Source organism: Serinus canaria, chromosome Z (genome assembly GCF_022539315.1).
Source record: "Serinus canaria isolate serCan28SL12 chromosome Z, serCan2020, whole genome shotgun sequence".
In the NCBI taxonomy this organism is placed as follows: Eukaryota; Metazoa; Chordata; class Aves; order Passeriformes; family Fringillidae; genus Serinus; species Serinus canaria.
This window is the reverse complement of record NC_066343.1, coordinates 21,276,951-21,295,099: the sequence shown is the minus strand read 5'-3', so window position 1 is coordinate 21,295,099 and position 18,149 is coordinate 21,276,951. Positions and strand designations below refer to the sequence as shown.

Here is an 18,149-nt window from a genome sequence, read left to right as displayed (position 1 = left end):
CTTTTGGAGTTTCTCAAAAAGAAACTCCAAAAGAGTTTGTCTTTAAATTAGAATTGGGCAGAAATAATGCATTTCATCATAGTGGTGATGAACTTCGACTAAATATCTCAGCAATTTTTTTCATGGAAACAAGCTATTACACAAAATTCTTCTGTCATGTGCTTTAACTATGTTTTAAACAGTGCATAGCATAAGCTACCACCACTTTTGTGATGAGCAAAATTAATCAGGAATGTCTTTCAGAAGTCTTGAATATTTTCTCTTCAATTACTTATCAATATAATACAAAAAAAAAAAAAGAGAAAACTCAAAATATTCAGAAATTATTAATATATTTTGCTGTTAACTTCTTGATTAGACTAGAGCAAAGACTTAGTGGTACTTAAGATCTTGCACTGTTGCATGACAATTGCATGAGAAGGAGAGAAACATCACAATTAATCAAGCCACTGAACATCCCACTTCTGTCCTTATGCTAATAGTACCCAGGTTCTATACAGTGAAGTGAAAAGCTCTGGGTTTTGACTTTTAAAAGAACATGCTTGTTGGGAAACCTCCTTGTATTTGGCTTGTGTCTGGGGCTGTGAGGATAAATGTATCTTTTTATCCTTAGCTGTAACTAACATACGGCTTTTTTTTTAACAGCCACATTTAGCAGCAGATAATCTGGATAAGATCCACGATGAATGTGACAACAATCTGTTGCATGTAGCAGCATCAAAGGGACATGCAGAATGCCTGCAGCATCTCACGTCTTTGATGGGTGAAGACTGTTTGAATGAACGAAACATTGAGCAGCTAACTCCAGCTGGGCTAGCAATAAAGGTAACGGGCCCTTTCTCTACTGTAAGGTGACATAAAGGTCATTTAGTTTCCTCCTGTGATGGCAGTAAGAAATGCATCCAGCAGGATGTTATTTTTCAAGCTTTATAAGTGAAGGGAAAAAGCCCTGTTGGCTGGTACTATATAAGCAAAGTAAAATGGATTGCTACACAAGGTGTAATATCCACTGTAAAATAATGACAATTTTTACATTGTTATCAATGCATATGCATTAATTTTTAAATCAGTCTACTGAATCTGAAGACCATTTTTTATATTTCAAGCAGCTTTCACTTAACTTGTATTCAGTTGTTTCTTTAGGGAGAATAACAGTTTCTTGTTTTTTACAAGTACTGGTATAATCTTGTAAGACAAGTGTGAGAACAAGTTTACAAAGCATAAAAGCACCTTGAGGTGAAAATTCCAGGTTGTCTAAAGCAGCTGATGATTTAACCATAGTAGTTCTGGTTCTTTGGTGAGATTGAATGGTTAAATGTCATTCCTTTTATCCTCTAAATTCCTTAAGAATGAAGAAGGGAAGAGTTGAAACATAATACTAGAGTTTCTGTTTCTTTGAGGGGGTTTATTGTTACTTGCTTCCTGGGAAACTGAGAAGACTGGTGGATTCCAACCTGCAGTTTTGCATATTTGAGGCATCATTTCAATGACCTAGGGCCCTACTGCAGGTGGCAGGGTTGGGGTTTTTTATTTTTCTGGGCCAAGCTGTATGATTAAAAAATTAAACCGATCCTAGTTGTACTAATGAAATGCTCTGAAATCTTGGCCTGTAGCAAACTGTATATTTACAGCCTGCCAGTTTAAAGTCTCAGAAAATTTTTGCAATTTTTCTTTCTTGTTTATTCAAGGTAGGTATATAACATGTTTGTAAGCCAGTAAATTCTGATACTTATTACTTTTGTGGAAAAGAGGTGCACACCCCAATAGTACAACATTACGGGAGTTACAAGTGGTATACAGGAAGAGCAAGAAAAATAAATATCATTGTATTGGTGTTGAAAACCACTCTGGAAGTAAGAATCAAGAGTCACAAGATTTAGTTAAGCCAGATGACTTAAAGGCTCTTGCAGAACTTGGCAATGACCCAGGACAAGTCCAGTTATGTAGGTCATTATTAGAAATACTTGTGCTGGGGCACCCTCACTTGCAGGAAGAACTTCAGCACATTCACACTCTTTTCTGTGAATGACAAAGAATGCTCAATTATTATTGGAAGTAAAGGAACCAATTGTTAAATAAGCCAGCCTTTCTGCAGAAAAAGACAAAAGGTGTTATTGGCTTATTCTTTAAATTCTTAACAAGCTGGAAATTTCTAATAATTCTGATAAACTTTTTGCTCTCTAGTAGATGTGTTTAGAATGGAAACAGCTAGACTTTAGAATGAAATCTAGACTTTTTTTTTTTCTTGTTTAGAATGGTCAGCTGGAGTGTGTTCGGTGGATGGTGAGCGAAACAGAAGCTATTGCAGAACTCAGTTGCTCAAAAGACCACCCAAGCCTTATTCATTATGCAGCTTGCTATGGCCAGGTATGACTTTCTTTTACTTCTTCAAATAGGTGACTTAGATGCTTGTGCAAGAATTTGAATTACAGTGTGTGTGTCATTGTGTGGCTTTTAATTAAGGTGTTCTGAATTAGTTGAAGTATAGCAAAATCTTTCCTAACTTAACTTGTGTAATTTTTTCAGCATTTTCCCCTCTAAAGTTGTTTGCTTGTTTGATTGATTAATTGTTTTTTGTTGTTTAGGTTAGCTGGCATATTAGGTCAACCAGTAAATCCTAAGAATGTCTACAGAGATTAGCTGTCACCTAGAGGACTTATAGAATACATCAGAAGAGCAAAAAAATTTTGCAATTTAGGAATTCATTGTATTGGCAGTGAAGTAAGGTGGAACTTGAACATCGTCTGTCTAGCTTTAGCCACTTTAGTTGAAAACTACATACAAACGTAAGTTGTAGATTCACAGAATATTCTGATTTGTAAGGGACCCACAAGGATTATCAAGTCCAACTCTTAAATAAATGGCCCATATAGGGCTTGATCCCATAAGCTTGCTGTTATTAGTACCATGCTCTAGCCAGCTGAGTTAATTGTAAATCAATCCTGTTTCACACCTAACTTGTCTATGAAAATAACAATGAGACACACTGAAGTACAGCATTCTAGTGCTTTGCTAATATCTGGAGGAACATATATGCCACTTACTTACACTACATTCTCTTCCCACAATGTCTGTTTTCTCCTAAGTATATCTTGCAATAACCCATCTTCAAGGGACCTTCTCCAGGATCTATTGTGAAAGAAATAGTGATCAGTTATTCTTCTCTAATCTCTTTGGCAGATGGACCATTTTATCCCACAGTTTCTTTGACAGACATTTAAGATAAATCACAGAATCACAGAATCATAATCTGGTTTGCGTTGGGACCTTAAAGATCATCCAGTTCCAACTCCCCAGACATTGGCATGGACACCAAACCTCATTGATTTTGTGCTAGTGTTTTTCACTCTTCTTAAGAGACAGCAAACAAAATATAACCACCAAGAAAATATTCTTTGTGTGTGTGGTTGTCTCATTCAATGCCAATTATTATGGCATATTTCTGTTGCTAACAGCTTCTGTCCGAGCATGAATTTACTGTTGGAAATTCATGCTCGGACAGGAAAGGAAAGGAGGCAGGTTTGGACGGCTATGGAGCTGGGAATCTACCTTTTCTCCTGCTGTTTCTCTAGGCACAGAGACGCCCTTGTTTTCATGCTGTGCAAAGATCTCCTTTTTTCTGCACTTTCCTACCATACAGGTGTTACTCGTGCGAGATAGGATCCTGCTGGATATACGTATGGATTGCTGGTGTTGGCAAGTTGCTGCAAACTCAGCACTGAGGATAAGGAATATGTGAGCCAGATCAGAACTGGATTAGAGAAAATAGTGCTTGCTACTGGGAAGAAAAAGTTGGGAAGAGAAAGTTGCATGTGAACTTAAATTCATATCTTCACTTGATTAACCTGATTTTGTCCTCATCTCTAAAGATATTTATATAAACTAAAGACAATAAAGTTTTGGGGTTTTTTTTAGTGAGCTATGCTATCTACTGCCAGGAACAAATCTGGCACACTTTATCTAGATTCTTTTCAAAGGAGAACGGAAGCTCTACCACTTAAGAAACACTAGTTACAGTCAGCCACCCATGAAATTTGAAAAGGTGATAGATAAATTGCTGCCAAATTTTCTTTGTTAGCTGAATGCCAAACAAAGTTCATATGTAATGCCAATTATCTTTTTTTTACAATCCATAAACAACCTTCAAACACGAGGGAATATTAAGGCTGAAGGGGTGCCAGACTATCTTACCCAACTGTGTTAAGAAAAAAAAAAAACTTTGAGAAATTTAAATGCTTACTTGGCACTGTCCTGGAAGCTTTAATTTATTTTACCATTACTTACATGAGAGATAATCCATATAAACACTGGTCTTGGCAGAATTACAAGAGTAATATTTTTACAAGGAAGACCTGTTATTGAATCCTTTTCTAAGAGAGTCAGTCCATCCATTGTTTCTCCAGGCATTAGACATGCACGCCATATTTTTCTTCAAGAATTATAGTTTAGAATGGACAGCAGAAGGGAGTTCATAGCAAAGTTCCTGTGTTAAAGGTCATCAAACTACAGTCATGGCCTGCCTCCAAGGACAAGTCAGCAACATTTTATTTTTCCAGTGGGAGAGGGGACTGCATAAGTTAATCTGATTGGAGAACAAAAGCTCAAAGTCAACCTGTAGCCTGGTCAGCATAGCTCCTAGCAAGGGTTTCTTTAAGCATGAGATTATGCAAGAGAAACCATGCTGGCTGGCAGGCCTTTTCACACTGGGCATAAGTCATGAGTACAGGGCATGCCAGCTGTCTGACCCAGTTCACCAGCCATGGGAAGGTGGGGGTGCCATCCTGAGTGCACATTGTCCTGGTCCTGACTTAGAGCTCCATGGGCTGGAATGCCTTTCCATCAGGGATGTTGTGGTAGTATGGACTGCACAGGTAAGAGGCAGAGGGTGGGGAATGCCAAGGATTTAGGGTTTCTGAACTCCAGAGACTCTAGGTAGACTTTGGCCAACCAGCCTAAAGCATGACTGAGGATCTAGAAGAGATCCTGTGCATGCCTTGATGGTTGTGCTGTTCTGGAGAGCACAGTGGGAGGGAGTGTACGACATTCAGATATGCAGACCTAACAAAACACCTTTGTTTTACAACCCCAGATATTTGTCTTCCTGTCTAATGTCATTATTACAAGGGCAATGTTGTTTTCACTCACTCCTGCTCCTCTACTGTGAAGAGATACTGGGAAGGCCAGCTCATTTAATTAATATCAAGTGTTGGGGCTAGGATTAACTATAGAGTCAGTACTCTTCAGCATGCTAACCCTTCCTTCTGTGGGCCATCTAATGATTTAAGTGTCCCATGTTGTTGTGCTCTCTTCTCTAAAAGTCATCTGATGCAGCCAAAGTCAGCAGCCTCTCCCAAATTTTCCTGAGATCTCTTTGGAGGGAGATTTGAATTATGGAAGGTCTAGAATATGCCAGAGAGGTGTTAATAACTGCTAGAGCATAAGCATTTTTAGGTCTTAAAAGTAACAGATATACTGAATAATTTATCAGTATTTATCAGTTCCTACTACTTCACAAAAAAGTGATTTTTTTTTCATTGTCTTCATCTGATGAATTTTCGTACTATATTTCCTTTTGTTTGAATAAATTAAAGACTATAAATCTATTCCAAAAAAGATTTTTCCTACAAATACAATTATGAATCTTATAGTGAAATGTGGCATATTCTGATATATGATGGTTTTGTTTTCCCTAGTCTTAAGTGAAAAAAAATTGTTTTCTTGGGATTTATTTAGTCAAGGATAAATTTGTTGAAACACAAACTGTTTGAGTAGATCTATGATGTTGTGCTGGTGATCACTTAGTGCACAGGGAGTCCTACATACAGATAATTGAATAGGGCCACCCAACCACTTGATTTCCTTGTTGATAAGATAAATTACTAGAAAGCATAATTTGCTCCATGCTGATTGTGATAATAAAATTACAGAACATTCTTAACATTCTTAATATTCCATTCTTAATATTCCAAAGAAATATATGATTTCAAGGCTATAGCTGTCTTCCAATTCTTCAGATAAGTTTTGCTAAAATATTTTTCTTTTCATTATTAAAACATAGGGGCAATTCGTAGGGGTAGTATAATTCATCTTCCTTTTTGGCCAACACTACTGGCATATTGAGAAATGCTCAAAAGTATTTTTAAAGGGATTTGTGATCTGTAGTCATCTCTCCATGCTGGCTGTCAGCTGTGTTGGGCATTCAGCCAAAGAGAAGTCAAAATACCTATGCCTTCACCCTGTAGTAAGAACAAAATTGCTTCTAAAGTGAAGATATGAAGAAGATAAGCATCAGACAGAGTAGCTCTCTGAAGCAGTAAGCAGAGACCCAGATGCATGAATGGGCAGAATCATCCTGGAGTGGCTCTAGAAGGGTCCTCTCCTTTTCGTTGTGATTAAAATTTCTGTAGTACTCTTACACAAAAAATGCAGGTTTGTATCCAACCTTTTTAGAATTTTCTTTCTTCATTATTATCCTTTCTCTTTTCTACTTAATTACTGCTCAGAGTCCCATATGTTCTTTCAGTACTGTTTTATTTAGGTCTACTTTAGTTTTCCACATTTCTGATTTTGGGTGATTTATGTACTTATGTGTCACTGAAGCTGCTGAGGTGCTGCAGGTTTAAGTCTGTGGATCAGCATTTGCCTCAGCAACACTAGAATCCCCAAAGCCCCCTTGAACTGGAGCTCTGAGTCAGTATAGCATGATACATATCAAAGAAAGATATTAAAAAATACATGTTTAAATAAAAAAGTTTTATCCTAGAAAGTAATCTAGTCTTTTCACCTTTTCAGATAGAAAAACTGGGAAAACAACTGTAGTCAGCTTTCATGGACCCCCTTTTCTATGTAATCTGTAGATTTATTCTAGATTTTCAATATGCATTGTATTCATCATGGCAAAATGAAATTTAATCTGGAATGTCATGGGAAGTTCCTAGATAGAAGAAATTTTTTTCCAAATAAACTCCCTGGGGGAAATAAGAAATCAAAAAAGTTTAGTGCACATATATAACTCTCCACTGTTAGAAAAGAATACTCAAATAAATATGTATTGCACCTACATACACACAAAAAAGGGTATTAAAAAAAAAAGTTTCTACTTCAGTTTTGGCTTCCAGACCTTCAGTGACAATTTTTTGCAGTCCAAGTCTCCCCATCCTTCCCAACATACAGGGCATAGAGGTCCATGAGACAATATACATTGAGTTCTCAGGGTAGCTGTATTTTCTGGTTTTAATTGTATTTCTTCTTCTTTAGCCCAACCACAAAGAGATGGGGAATGATTATAGATTTGAAGAATCTAGCTGCTCAGCTCTGTCATCTGAGCATAATCCTATTTTAATTTTTCAGAGAAGCTTTTGTGAAGTCTGACCAAATTTCTCAACCTGATTTTCACCTTGATATATGGGGATCATTCTTCCTTAGGTTTCATCACCAGCCCAGAGGCTCACACAATCTTCATGTACAATTTCTCAGAATGTGTTACAGTACTCGTATTTTTCCTATTATTTCTTTTTATAAAATAAAGTATTTCAGCTTTTTTTCTTGGGGCAAAAAAAGAAACCTAAAACCCCCAAAAAGACAACCAGAGTTCCATGAGGCACTAAGCCTACAAAGTTAAGAGAGACTGAAAACTAGGAATTATTGGATAATATTAGTAATATATGACAGCACCAGTATTCCTTTTCATTATTTCTTTTCTTTTGTGACATTTCTTTGCCCTTAGGAGAAAATCCTTCTGTGGCTTCTTCAGTTTATGCAAGAACAAGGGATTTCACTGGATGAAGTTGACCAGGATGGAAATACTGCTGTTCACATAGCTGCCCAACATGGCTATCTAGGATGCATACAGGTAGAGTGATAGCTACAGCAGAAACCTCTAAACCTCAAGCTTGAATGACAAAAAAAAAAATTAGAAATCTAAGTGGGAATAATTATTGATACATTAAAATATATCAGAAGGAAGAACTTTAAACCAGTAGGAGTGAGACTGAAATATTGAAAAGCTCTGGGTTTTGATTCTATTTTCGAGCATGCTGTTGTAAGCCTAAGCTAACTTGTATTGCGAGATGAAAGCATGATTATATTGTTTATGTATAAGCAGCTAGTGTGTATGTTTTTGTGTTACAAAAGGGAAGCCAGTGCAGATATGCATACTTTTCTCATTACTCTGATATTTTCCTTCTGTTTCTTTTTCCATTGAAAAAGGATTGTTGTAGCTATTGCGCTCAGGGGAAATATAAAAGATGTGTTTGTTGAACAATTTACACCTTGAACAAGCCATCCTTCTCAGACTTACCGCCCTGGAATGATTCTGTGCTATACAATGAAGAGTGATGCTGATTTCTAACTAATTTTCAGTAAATCATCTTGGCCACTGAAAAAAATATGGTTCTATTTATTATTCTATAGAGGTGCTAAAAATGGTCATTTGTCCAGCTGAGAAGGTTTACCATCTACAGTTCTTAAAAGAGCTAGAATAAACCAGTTTGGATATCTGTGGTCAGTGCAGATATACCAAAAATCATGGAGTTGAACTGGATGGCTGGTCACAGAGTCGTAGAACCATTAGACTCTTAAGGCTGGAAAAGACCTCAATCATCAAGTCTGACCAAACTAGCACCACCACCATGTTCACCATTAAAGTGTGTCTTCAAATGCCACATCCACACCGGTTTTTTTTGTCCAGGAACACAGACTGACCACTTTAACTGGTCAGTCTGTTCCAGTGCTTAACAACCCTTTCTGTGATTTTTTTTTTTCCTGATAGCTGTTCTAAACTTCTCCTGGCACAACTTGAGGCTACTTCCTCTCATCCCATTAACTTGTTACCTGCAAGAAGAGGCCAATTCCTACATGCCTACAACCTCTTACCAGGCAATTGTAGAGACCAATGTTCCTTTTCAGTGTCCTTTTCTCCAGGCTAAACAACCTCAGCCTCATAGGGCTTTTGCTCCAGACCTTTTCCCAGGTCTGCTGCCCTTCCCTAGATTTGCTCCAGCACCTCAATTTCTTTCTTCTTGTGGGGGGCCCAGAACTGGTCACAGGGCCTGAGGTCTCACCAGTGCCCGGTACAGGAGTATGGTCACTGCCCTAGTCCTGCTGGCCACACTATTGTGGACACAGGCCAATGTCCTTGGCCTTCAAGTGCAGCTGAATCTCATATAGTTGGCCTCAGTCCTTTGATCTAGTTTGTGTAGATCCCTCTGTAGAGCCTTCCTGCCCTCCAGCAGATCAACACTCCTGCCCAACTTCATGTATCTGTGAATTTACTGATGATGCATTTGATCCGCTTGTCCACGTTGTTAATTACATTAAACAGGACTGGCCCTAACCCTGAGCCCTGGGTAACACCACCACTGACCAGCCACAATCTGGAGGTAAATTCACTCACCACTGCTCTCAGAGCTCTGCCATCCAGCCAGTTTTTCACTCAGTGAACATCATAGGCAGCCAGATGCTCCAGGAGAATACTGCGGGAAACCATATTAAAGGCTTTACTAAAATCTAGGTGAACACATCCACAACCTTTTCCTCATCCATTACGCAGGTCACTTTGTCATAGAATGAGATCAGGTTGGTCAAGCAGAACCTGCCTTTCATAAACCCGTGCTATGGGTGAGATCCCCTGGTTGTCCTATACTTATTGCATGAGGATGGTCAAGATGATCTGCTCTATGAACTTGCCTGGCACTGAGATCAGGCTGACAGGCCTGTTCTTCCCTGGATCCTTCCTTCTTCAAACCCTTGTTATATGTGAGGGCCAAGTTTGGCAACTTCCAGTCACTGGAACCTCCCTGGCTGATCAGCACTCCTGGTAAATTATTGAAGGTGAAGCAACTAACGTTGTGTTAATTGCAGATGTACCCTCTGTCCATCAAATTTGCTAGAACCATTAGTCACAGGAGTACATTTCAGTGTTTGTGTTGTCAGCACTTTGAGCAAAAGCTTTTTGGAGAAGAAATAATAATGAAATTATTCCAGGAAATTGCAGAGATGTATTTGATAAATAAACAAGTCATTGCAGAAGAACAGATTAAAAAAAACAAATAATCTCTTGGCAGAAAGGCAAGAAATGAAAATTAAAATTATTAAGTCAAGTTAGGGAGGAAAACATGTCTAAGAAGGAGCAGTAGTTCTCCAAGGACTCAGATATGTATCAGTAAACATGTTTTTACTGTAACCATGCGTGAACCAGTCCACATCATTCTTCAGGCCACTGTAAATACAGAACATTTGTATTAGTACAGCCCAAAAAGAAATAGGAGAGTTAATTTTCATTAGCTAACCTCTCCAGAGATCTAAGGATATTTCTGCACAGTTATGTTGGATCTACAGCTGTAGAGCTATTATTATTTTTTAAAATTATTATTATTACTATTACTATTACTATTATTATTTTTACAGTCCAGTTATATATTTGGTCACCCAGAAGACATTACACTGTAAAAGCCAGTTTGAGAGTATCACAAAATAAAAAAAGGAAAACAGGTTGAGCTGAGTGAATAGATTTAAAAAGAAGACAGTCAAATAGATTTGGAGGACATGACCATCTCTGCATTTTCTTGTTGAGGGAAAATGTCTTTTTTCTTAAAGACTTGAGGAATGGATCCTGTCTAAACTCGTAAATAAAATAAACAAACCATCACATCCATGCTGAATCTGGTGGGTTTACTGTTGTATTTAGACAATTGCTATGATCAGTTGGAAAAAATGGGTAGAATAAATGTTTATGATTTGTTGGTGGGGGGCACTGTTGTGGTAGAGGGTGTGCTTAGGCTTCCTATGGAGTATGTGTTTAGGGTTGCTATCTCAACAGTGCCTCATCAAGATGTGCAGTGCATTTGAAGGAGAAATGGGCATAGATTACTTTGAACAGAGTGGTGACATCTGCAGGCTGTTTTCATGGATAAAACTAAACAAAGAAGGGATTAGCCCTGCTTCCCCTGTGAAGAACAAACCTTCATAAATGGTTAGAATTTATATAATAATGGCTTAGGATTCTAAAGATTATTTTATTTTAGGTAAATATGCAATTCAACAAGTGCTGTTTATTGAAGTGAGGCCATGAGAAATAAGTTATGAAAATATCTAGTGGTGATAAAAATACTCAATGTCAGTAATATCACTTCACTAACACCTCACAGTCTTAAATGTAGTTGATGTTTTGGGCTGTGAAACAAAATAAGCTCTGTGCCCAGTAAGCTTACAGTCTAATTTAAAATAATGTACTGTAAATAATCTGGTAAGAAGAAAAAAGTGATAAAGGAAACAGAGGAACTATAGGCAGCAGCATAAAAAAAAAAGAAGAATCACAGGCTGTCAGTGATTCCCTGGCCTGCTTAGTCACTGTGTTTATGACCATATGATGATGCTATCATGTTTCAAACTATATGATTACCTTCTGCAAGGTCATTACTCTCCTTTGTTTTCTTTCTTGACAAATTAAGCCCAACCTATTGATATGAGATGCAGTGCAAGAGTTCGTAACTTTCATTTCCGTATGGTTTTAGCAGATCAGACAGATCACCCATTCCACTTCTCTCTCAGCAGATGTCGAGGTCTCTGTGTCTGCTGTTTGTGGTCAGCCTCAAGTCACTCCAACCCTCAGTGGTTTACCAGCTCTGCTTGGATAAGTCATCCAAGAGCTCGGCCATTCAATTCCTCTTCTGCATGTGTATGCATAAAGTTAATGATGCTGTAGTTTCTGGCTGTACAGGATCACAGGTTTTCCTAGGGGTTGGTATCAATGCACTGCTGGGAATATTTAGGTCCTATTTTACCTGTCCATCAATGCAAATGGCTACTAACTCTGATTATCACAAACAGATCATAAAGAGGGAAGACTTGGTCTCAAATCTTGCTTCAGTTATTGCATGTCTTGAGGCCAGCCAGCCAGAACTTTTTTTGCATTTTGATCACTCGTTGTTCTAGTCTTAGAGTGACTCAGATGTCATGCTTACAACCTGGATGGTTCTCCAGCAGCAAGCTAAGGTTCTCTGCTGGTGCTGTGAGTAACACAGGGACATACATCAGAGTATAGGATCTTAGGATCTTTTTCTTTAAGTCTAAAAGCTGAGACATATTTCAGTATGTCTTCAAAAGAAAGTAGTGACTAACCAAGCAAGTGCAAAGCAATGAGATTCTCTCAGCATTAAAAAGCCACAGTGACCTAACCCCCCACAAAATATCAACTAGATTGATACAGTCATTGTACAGTTCTTCATGTGCAGTAAGAAATTTGTGCCTATCTGACCTAAAGTATCTGCCCTGTCTTTCATATCTAAGCATTACTTAGTCAAGGAGACAGGACACTGAGACTCCCCTATGGAGTGTTTTAAACATAGGGATTCTGCTGTAGTAGAAAGTGGAGAGTTAAACAAAAAAAGGAGTCAGCAAATACTGTAGCAAAGACATTACTAAAATGAGATTCTAAGGGTGTGTTGCAATACTTTTCAGTGTAAAGATCCCAAGAAAAGACCTGGTAAGCTATTACAGCTTATCACTACCCACTATAAATTGGCTAGCAATGTGTTCATGCTGCTGCTGCTCTGGACTCAGATGCCATCTAGAACAGATGTCCTGTGTCTTCTTTTCTAGGTCTGCCATGTGTAAAGTTATCACAATGATCTGTAATACAGAGATATGTTCATCTGCAAAAGTTTGTTACTGTGGTGCAGGAGAGAATCAATAGGTGGCCAAACAAAAGTCCTCTGTTTTCATTTGGTAGTCCCACTCACTGTATGAATGCTACAAGTGATGCTATGCTATACAAATGAATGAACAGAAAACAAATTCATTTAGTAGAACTTCAAGGAGAGAGGCGGGAATAACATATACAATGTAGTCTCTTTATAGCTCTTGTGAACTGCGGCTCACTCTTCTATGTTCCTGTTGCACCTGAGTGGTAGATTTTGTTGGTATGTGGTTTTAATTCTAGCTTCAAACAGATTTGTCAGTGACTGAATTTTAAAAATTACAGGCTTAGACTATTGTTTTTCAAGGATTTTATTCAGGAGTGCTTTTTGTCCAGCCATTCTTGCACTGATCAGAAGTCCCAGTAGAGATTTACACTTACAGATGTCACTGTTCCCTTTTATGTTTTTACAGACATTGGTTGAATATGGAGCAAATGTCACCATGCAAAACCATGTGGGAGAGAAACCCTCGCAAAGTGCTGAGCGACATGGGCACACCATGTGTTCCCGCTACTTAGTGGTTGTGGAAACATGTATGTCACTGGCCTCTCAGGTTGTCAAGCTGACTAAGCAGCTGAAGGAGTAAGTGTTTCATTGTTAGCAAGAGGGGTTGATCTTAAAACAGTACCCTAATTCATCTTCAGTTTATTAGCAGTCTCTATTTTCTTCTTCTTCTTATATATGACATTTTAAAGTTGGATTTCTACCTTATTTCCCCACTCTTTCCTGCTCTCGAATATTTGCTCCTTCACCTTTAGCAGCTCAGTTTTTCAGATGTTCTTTTTGTGGCAGTTTGCTGTGGACATACATGAAGGGAGTGGCAGCTGAAAGGGGTACGTATGAAGAAATCTATTCTCTTTTCCCTTTGCATATCTGGCAATCACATCATTACAGATCATCATTTCTGCTCATATAGCATGCTTTTATCTACAGGTTACAGTGCTGGGTGTTGATGTTGGGAGGAATAGTAGAGACAGTAAGTGCAAGGAATTTTTTTTGGTCTTGGAAAGTCACCAAAACATACAAAGGCTATGCAGAAAATATCTTCTGTTCTATGTTTCTTCATATGAACTGGTTTTAATATTTTGGTATGGTTTTTATTAAATATTCTGTAAAAAGCCAATTGTTTTGAAACACAAATTATTCTAGTTGCTTCCTTTAATTGTAGATACAGTTACTGTGGCTTAGCATGTTAGTATCCTCATAAGACTCTTAGAAACCATCAGCACTGACCTGACATTGTTCCAGCACAGATATGTGATCAAGATGTCAGCTATCACAGTCCATGACTTCTAATTACCCCAATGACTTCTAATTACCCCATGTTTCAAGGACACCATATCATTTTATGGTGATTAACATGTAGCTACCTGTATTAGGTATGAATTACAACACACTACTAACAGGAGAGCTGCAAAGTGGCCTCAGTGAGAATGAGTGAGGGATTTCCTTTTGCTAGGCAGAACTCTCTAAAACAGACCCACTGCAGGACACAGCTAAGCCCCACTGGTCCTAAACATACCTAAAAAAAGGCAGAAAATGCCAGAGAGACAAAGGAAACAGAAGAGTGATAATCAGAGGGAGCAGCAAGGCCAGAGGGGCTGGAGGTGCACCAAGGTAGAGAAGGCATACCCCCAGATGGTCCCTAGAGTACCCATGGTAGAGCAGGTACATCCCTTGAAAGGGCTGCAGCCCATGGAGAAGCCCAGAGCCAGTGATACCCTGGTTGGAATGCAGCCTGTCAAAGACCCACCCTGGAGAACAGGAAAGGGTGAGAAGAAAGGAGCAACAGAGAGAAAGTGCTGCACATGAACCCTGACCTGTGCTGAGTATTGGCTTGCTGAAAAGACTGGGGGTAACCTGCAGCAATGACAAGAGGGCAAGAGAGGTTTCTGGAGTGAAGCCTGGAAATGGTGAAGAGGAGCTAGACATGCAGGTGAATCTGGGAGAGAAGTTGAGCTTGGAAGAGGGGAGGATAGATAATTTAAATGTATTCCTTATTTGATTCCCAATACCTGAACCAGTAATGAAATATTTATGCTAATAAACCATGAATTAACTTAAATTCCCTATGTTGAATCTCTTTTGTCCATGACAGTAACAGGGAAGTGAACTCTGTCTTTATGTTTACTTTTTGCTCTTGCAATATTTGCATGCTTTTACATTTATAATGTCAAAAATACAAACACTGAACTGAGCATCATTATAACATTTACCATTTTCATCATTTTATACCCTGTCAATGTTCCCTGGATATGCCAATATACTTTTTGTATTTGTCCATTTGTTGAAAAATGCTCTCATCTGACATAGAGCAGAAAAATAAACTTAGGGCATTTTCCTAGAAGACAGAATTAGCTGCTAACTCCTATCATGAGTAATATAATGGAATATATTTTCTCCATAATTTAGTAGAAAAAAAATCAAAACAAGAAACACACACACACCAGGAAGAGGAGGTGGCAACCACAGAATACCCATGCTTCAGTTCTTTTTCTGTTCTCACACAGTACTTGATAGGATTTTACCTCTCGGAAAGAAAGGAGTTGCAATGTGAGTCAGCAGGCTGCTTACTCACACAGAAATAGTCTAGTTGTGACTTTCACCACAAAAGCATTAACACTTAACCAAGTATCCCGTTGTCTCACAGACTGCATCCATAGGAAGTAATTGAAATTATTCTTATCTGGCTCCTGATGAGTTTCTTTGCTTGTCTCAGCTCGAGTTAAATCTCCTTCCCTTCAGCAGCCTATTTTTAATGCTTCAGGTCAGTTTCAGTAAGTGCAGCAGCAGCCTTTTCTCCCTCTTCTACAGAGATGTGTCTCTTGTGGAACCCCATTGCTGTTTACTGAGGCAGTGAAATAATCTATTTTCTTCTTGAAGGAGCAGCTTCTGCATGGCTATTTGGGCTGCAGGCCTCAGGCCACAAGAGGTTTTGATAAATGCAATGATAAATGCATGTTTTGATAAATGCAATGTTCAGAGGCTCATGCTCAGGAGCCAGAAGGGATGATGGAAGAAGAAGACTCTTGCCCTGTTTTGCAGTTGTCATCCTTCTGAAAAATCCAAGGAATGTACAAAGTGCATCAATGGAGCAGCTTGTCAAGGGGCCTTATTTGCAGCAGGAGAATTCACTGTCTGCATCTCCTCTGAAAATCCTGAAAGAAGTTAAAAATGTCCTGAAGACATTAGATGTCAACAGATGGGAGTGAAGTTTGCTATCCCATTCTTTGAAATGTTCTTAACATAGCTGTAACATAGGAATAACTGCAACCTGGGCAGTTGAGCTCTCTTTCCTGGATTTTCACCAGTACTTCTCCCAGGGTTAATGAACACTGCTCTAGAGACAGAAGAGGTGTGATTGTAGCACAATCATACCTCAGTGTTTTGACCTGAATGGTCAGAACACTGAGGGCTCTTGTGTGTTTCCCAGCCTTCCCTCAGCTTCCATAAGCACGAGCTGCAGTCTTCTTTTTTCTGAGTGCCTTATTGATGAAATATAGGAGCCTCATCTGGTAATACAATTTCCCCAATCTAAGAAATACTGGAATGGTTGATATTCTGCAAGAAGAAAAACAGTGTGGAAACTCTCTTAGACAAGTACTTATCAAGACCTAAATCTTCAAATGTTTTAACCTAAAGAAGGATGTATCATCTTCCATTCTCTTTTTTATGAATTCTTCAAGTCATCAAGCAACAAAGAGGAGTTCTAGGGAGAAGTTATTCCAAGCTGTCATACTGCTTGGAGCCATTTATTAACAGAAGACATAAAATCAAAACAATAACATAATTTTTTTTTTTTCAGTTTTCACATCTTTCAGCTCTTTGAACCAAAGCAGCTCAGATGACAAATTCAGAGTATAGAAAAATATTTTGAGCTGAGTGTAAGTCTCCATTCAGGGGCAAAAGCCTTTATATTTGGAAAAAGGAAATAAGGGGAAATTACAAATGTTCCATCAAATCTTCACAAGAGGATTAGCTGAGGGTTTCCACTGAAAGGGGAAAAACAAGCAATTCTTTCCATAGGTAGAAAGGAAAGTGGCTCACAAAGACCTGGTGTTACTGGCTTAAAATGCAAGCTTTGCTTTAAATCTCTTGCTAATTACAGGTTTTTTTCAATCCATTATGGCTTTCTGAGCTAAACAGAATACTTAGACCAGTCACAAAAGTTTCCTATAGAGGCTGTACAAAGTAATTTACTTTCATTTTACTTCCTGTGGTCTTCACAGGTCTTACAATCTTAGTTATTCTCTCACTGATTTCTCCTGCCCAAAAAAATCCTTAGTTGGCAGTGTAGAAAATTCCTGCTTGCCGTATAACTTGTATTATTTGGACTTTCCTGGTCTGAAGAAACCATGTCAGAATTAATGACAAAAAGTGAGTGCTTCTATAGACTTCTTTTGCAATGCTGCCTGAAAATGGATCTGCATTTCCAGATGGTACTGCCCCACATTTATGGACCTGGATGGGCAAATCAGTTAATGAGTGAGACACCTACTGATTCTTCTGATATGATGTCAAGCCAAAATCTCTGCCAAGGTGGAGATCAACACAAACCATGGAGTCAAAAGATGAGGCTGAGAAAATGATTTCATATTCTGTGTTATATGAAAGAAATCCATTATTTTCTGGAACATCTTAGGAACAGCTGTAAAAATAACTGAATAAAAAATTTCCATAGTAGTATGGTAAAATGTGTGCAGGTTGGTGTGATTTTTCGTTGTGTGGGGTTTTTCCTGGGGTAGGTCATGTTATATAGACATATAGTAAGAAACCCCATATAAACTTTGTAATGTTCATCTCTTTTTCAGTTAGTTAAGCCATTTTATTTTCTGCTTTTTAACACAGTCATTCTTGTGTTATTTGAAAAAAAAACAAAACCGGAGAAATAAAAAAGCATGCTATGAGAGATACTCCTGCTGAGCCCAGTGCCTTAGCCTATTCCCTCTGCAGTTACTGAGCTCCCTGATTCCATAAGGAGGTATTTGGGGTCCCCAGATGTCTAACTAGACACCAGAGAGGCCATACATATTACTCACTGAGAACACTGGCTATGCTAAGATCCCCAGAATTTGACCATCAATTGTAATAAAACGAGTGCAGCCTCTTACCTCTGAAGCTTAGTGATCTTGTCTCCTAAATCAGTCTGGCTTTAATAGTTTGCACTATTGCTATTCCAAGAAGTTGTGATCCCCTGTTTCCATTGTTAGCTTGGGATGTATATGTACATGTTATTTATCTTTAGGGATAGTGCTGGCAAGAAGTGTGGGTGTCTGTGACTTATGTACTAACTAGTTAAACTGTGAAAATGGAGTAAACTTCAACTCTTTAGCACAATAAGTTGTTAAAGTGGAATGAGCATTACCTCAAGAGGTAGACATGTCATAGACCTCCACTGAAGCTAAAAATGTAGAAAACTGTTAGCTGCCTTATTTAGAAAAAGAAATTGAA

The 18,149-nt window shown here is 38.4% G+C and overlaps 1 protein-coding gene across 3 annotated transcripts in view; it reads left to right on the top strand.

Annotated features, from left to right (window-relative positions):
* The window catches only part of SNCAIP (synuclein alpha interacting protein), a 94,413-nt gene that overhangs the window by 64,379 nt on the left and 11,885 nt on the right, over window positions 1–18,149 (top strand). For all 3 annotated transcript variants that reach the window (XM_050987190.1, XM_030237114.2, XM_050987191.1), the window contains exons 5-8: window positions 646–825; window positions 2,254–2,367; window positions 7,727–7,852; window positions 13,111–13,280. In XM_050987190.1, coding sequence (XP_050843147.1) covers window positions 646–825; window positions 2,254–2,367; window positions 7,727–7,852; window positions 13,111–13,280 — 590 coding nt within the window. The remainder of the gene's footprint in view (window positions 1–645; window positions 826–2,253; window positions 2,368–7,726; window positions 7,853–13,110; window positions 13,281–18,149) is intronic.